A 1,180-nucleotide genomic window follows, 5' to 3' on the forward strand; every position below is an offset into this window, starting at 1 on the left:
CCCCAATCTAAATCAGATTGAGGCAGGATACATCTTTGAAGATTATTAAATCAATATTCCACAGGTATCCTTACTACATGCTGAGGGTCTATGATGTTGAGATAAGCTTCCTGACTTGGCTGCGATACACCATCTGGATCCCACTTTACCCTCTTGGCTTTATTTGTGAAGGAGTTGTAGTTCTCAGGTGAGTTCATTTAAAATGTAATGTAGTAATGTATTTGCAGCTTCATACTTGCATGTTTTACAAGTCACTGAATGTTTGAGATTAAGGGGTTACATGGTACCTGGGGGTGAAGGGTATAATCAAAATCTAGAATTTTTCAAAACTGGGCTCAAAATATACCATCTAAACATACTCCCAAAGCAAAATTTTGACCTTATAGTACACTTTAAATATCTAACATGGGTTTAAAGCCCTAACCCACTGGAGGGGTATGGCAAGTTGGGACCATCTATGTGCATAGAATAAAGGCAAATTTCCATTGAAATCCTGCTTTTACCAGCATCAGGCTGAATATGTGCTGGTCTGGGAAGGTGTCAACTTGCAGAGGCTCGATAGCCACTTAAGAAACTAGTTACACATGAACATTCAGAAGGAGTGCACACTTATCTCAGAGCTCCTGATTCCTGATTCTGGTTAAAATAAACCTCTTTCCAATGATTTAGTAGCTCTGCGGACCCTAGGCAAAGGTGCAAGAATAGAATTTTTTGATGGGGCTGTCTAAGTGCTGGACTGTAGTTACTCTTCTAAATATAGTACTTGTATCTGAAATATTTTGATGATTTTTAAAATACTTTACTTCTCAAGTATAAAGACTAAGACATATGAAAATTGCACAGATAGGTTAGAAAATAAAACAGGAACATAGCTTTCTAACTTTTTATTGATCATATCTCTTCAATATTTTTTTTTTCTATCACAGAAAATCTAAAATGAATCAGATTTACATGAAAATGCCTGGGAATATTGCTTTTTACAAGCAGTTCAGCACCGATACCTAGATATTTTGGATAAGGTAAAGAAGACAGGAGTAATAAGAGAAAAAGAGACAAAATAATTGATTTTATGCAATATTGTACACACAATAAAAAGAAATGCCAACCTGCCTTTGTTTATATGAAAAATTCAAAATTCTTTGCATAGGTCAGTAAGCACACTAAATGACTATTTACAGCC

General features: G+C 35.4%; 1 protein-coding gene across 1 annotated transcript in view; it reads left to right on the forward strand.

Annotated features, from left to right (window-relative positions):
• The window catches only part of LOC119586330 (very-long-chain (3R)-3-hydroxyacyl-CoA dehydratase-like), a 7,281-nt gene that overhangs the window by 3,674 nt on the left and 2,427 nt on the right, over window positions 1-1,180 (forward strand). The window contains exon 8 of the mRNA XM_037935044.1: window positions 65-187. Within this exon, the coding sequence (XP_037790972.1) occupies window positions 65-187 (123 nt within the window). The remainder of the gene's footprint in view (window positions 1-64; window positions 188-1,180) is intronic.

This window comes from Penaeus monodon, chromosome 21 (genome assembly GCF_015228065.2).
Source record: "Penaeus monodon isolate SGIC_2016 chromosome 21, NSTDA_Pmon_1, whole genome shotgun sequence".
Taxonomy (NCBI): domain Eukaryota; kingdom Metazoa; phylum Arthropoda; class Malacostraca; order Decapoda; family Penaeidae; genus Penaeus; species Penaeus monodon.